The 1,954-nt window shown below is 66.8% G+C and overlaps 1 protein-coding gene across 1 annotated transcript; it reads left to right on the top strand.

The window, feature by feature from the left end:
• Nucleotides 1-552: 552 nt before the first annotated feature.
• LOC128678423 (uncharacterized) lies at nucleotides 553-1,068 on the top strand (the record flags this gene model as incomplete). The annotated part of the gene is made up of 1 exon (XM_053759969.1): nucleotides 553-1,068. A coding segment is annotated over exon 1 (516 nt), but the record flags the coding sequence as incomplete, so codon positions are not given.
• Nucleotides 1,069-1,954: the final 886 nt, after the last annotated feature.

Raw genomic sequence — 1,954 nt, 5'->3', positions numbered from 1 at the left:
CGCGGACGTTTCCAGGCCCGTCAAAACCGCGGACTTCCGCGTGACGGGCCTGAATGATGCGGCAACGGCGCAGCGGATAAAGGCTGCGGTCGCGCAAGCCGGGAGCTGCACGGAGGACCAGGTCTGGGTGGGTGAAATCCGCTCAGACTGGCGGGGCTCTGGCTCTGCCCTGATGCGCTGCCCGGTCACGACGGCTAAAAAGCTGATCGAGGCGGGCAGCCTCACGGTAGGCTGGAGTCGAGTGCAGCTCCGGCACCTGGAGGCGCGCCCCATGCACTGCTACAAGTGCATGGGGAAGGGGCACACCGCATCGCTGTGCCCCTCGCAGACGGACCGCAGCCGGCTCTGCTATAGGTGCGGGGAGGCAGGACATTTGTCCGCCTCCTGCACAGCGGAGCCCCGCTGCGCGGTATGCCGCGACGCCGGCAAGCCGGCGGGCCACGTGATGGGGGGTAGGGCCTGCAACCCACCCCCGATCCGAGGGAAAGGGCCGTCCCCTCCTCCGCGCGAGGGAAGGCAAGGGGAGGCGCCAGTCGGCCAAATGGAGGAGTGATGGGGGTCACCTTCCTCCAGGCCAACCTCAACCACTCCGCTAGGGCGCAGGACCTCCTCCTGCAATCCATGGCGGAGTGGGATCTGGATGTCGCGGTGGTCGCGGAGCCGTACGCGGTTCCCTCCCTGCCCCACTGGGCGGGGGATCTGGATGGCCTCGTGGCCATCGTGACTAGGCCTGGTGCCGCCCCTCCCCTCGCGATTAAGAAGAGAGGGAACGGCTTTGTGGTGGCGGTTCGGGGAGAGTACGCCATAATTGGTGTTTACTTCTCCCCGAACCGGGATTTGCCGGCCCTGGAGCGGTTCTTGGATGCTCTGGGGCCGGAGATAAGGCGGTTAGCGCCCCTAAAGGTCTTCGTGGCCGGTGACTTCAACGCCAAATCAACGGCGTGGGGGAACCCGGCCACGGAGCCCAAGGGGCGAAAGGTGGAAGAGTGGGCGCTGGCCGCGGGGCTGTCTCTCCTAAACAGGGGGACAGCCCACACGTGCGTGCGACGGACGGGCGGATCGGTGGTGGACCTGACGTTCGCCACCCCCTCCGCCGCGCGCTCCGTGTCGGACTGGAGGGTGGAAGGGGGGGTGGAGACACTCTCGGACCACTTGTATATTCGGTTCGAGGTGTCGGCCGCCCCCCAATGTCAGGCGGCATCATCGTCCCGGGTGCGCAGCCGGTTCCCGCGCTGGGCCCTTACGCGGCTTGACCGGGAGCTGGCGGAAGAGGCGGCCATCGTCGGCCGCTGGAGCCTCCCGCCTCTAGACGGAATGGGGGTGGACGACGCGGCTGACCGTCTCGGCGACGCTTTCACAGTGGTGTGCCGGGCGGCCATGCCAAGCGTAGGTCGAGCCCCCCCTAGGCGGGCGGTCTATTGGTGGTCGGCGGAGATTGCCGCCCTTCGCGTCGCCTGCAACGCGGCCCGAAGGGCCTATAGTCGAAGCAGGCGGCGCAGTCCCCGGGACGAGGAGAGGGATGGTCAGCTGTATGCGGTGTATGTGGAAAATCGCAAGGAGCTGCAGCTGGCCATCGGTCGGGCCAAGGAGGAAGCCTTCGAGGAGCTGGTGGAGGGTATCGAAAGAGACCCATGGGGCCGGCCGTATAAGTGGGCGCGAGACAAATTGCGCCCACAGGCGACCCCGCTAACGGAGACCCTCCAGCCAGCTCTGCTGGGGGAGATTGTCGGGGATCTATTCCCCGGCAATCCGCGAGGGTTTTCTCCTCCGAGGATGGCCCGACAGCCGCCTGACGCGGAGGGAGAAGAGATGGAGGCGGATCCGCCTCCCGTCACCGACGTCGAAATGGAGGTGGTCCTCGACCGCCTCCAGACAAGGAAGAGGGCACCGGGTCCAGACGGGGTGCACGGGAAAGTGCTTGCGCTGATTCTCGTGCACCTCGGGGAGGAGTTTC

The sequence above is a fragment of the Plodia interpunctella genome, chromosome 19 (assembly GCF_027563975.2).
Source record: "Plodia interpunctella isolate USDA-ARS_2022_Savannah chromosome 19, ilPloInte3.2, whole genome shotgun sequence".
NCBI lineage: Eukaryota > Metazoa > Arthropoda > Insecta > Lepidoptera > Pyralidae > Plodia > Plodia interpunctella.
This window is presented reverse-complemented; position numbering and strand designations above follow the sequence as displayed.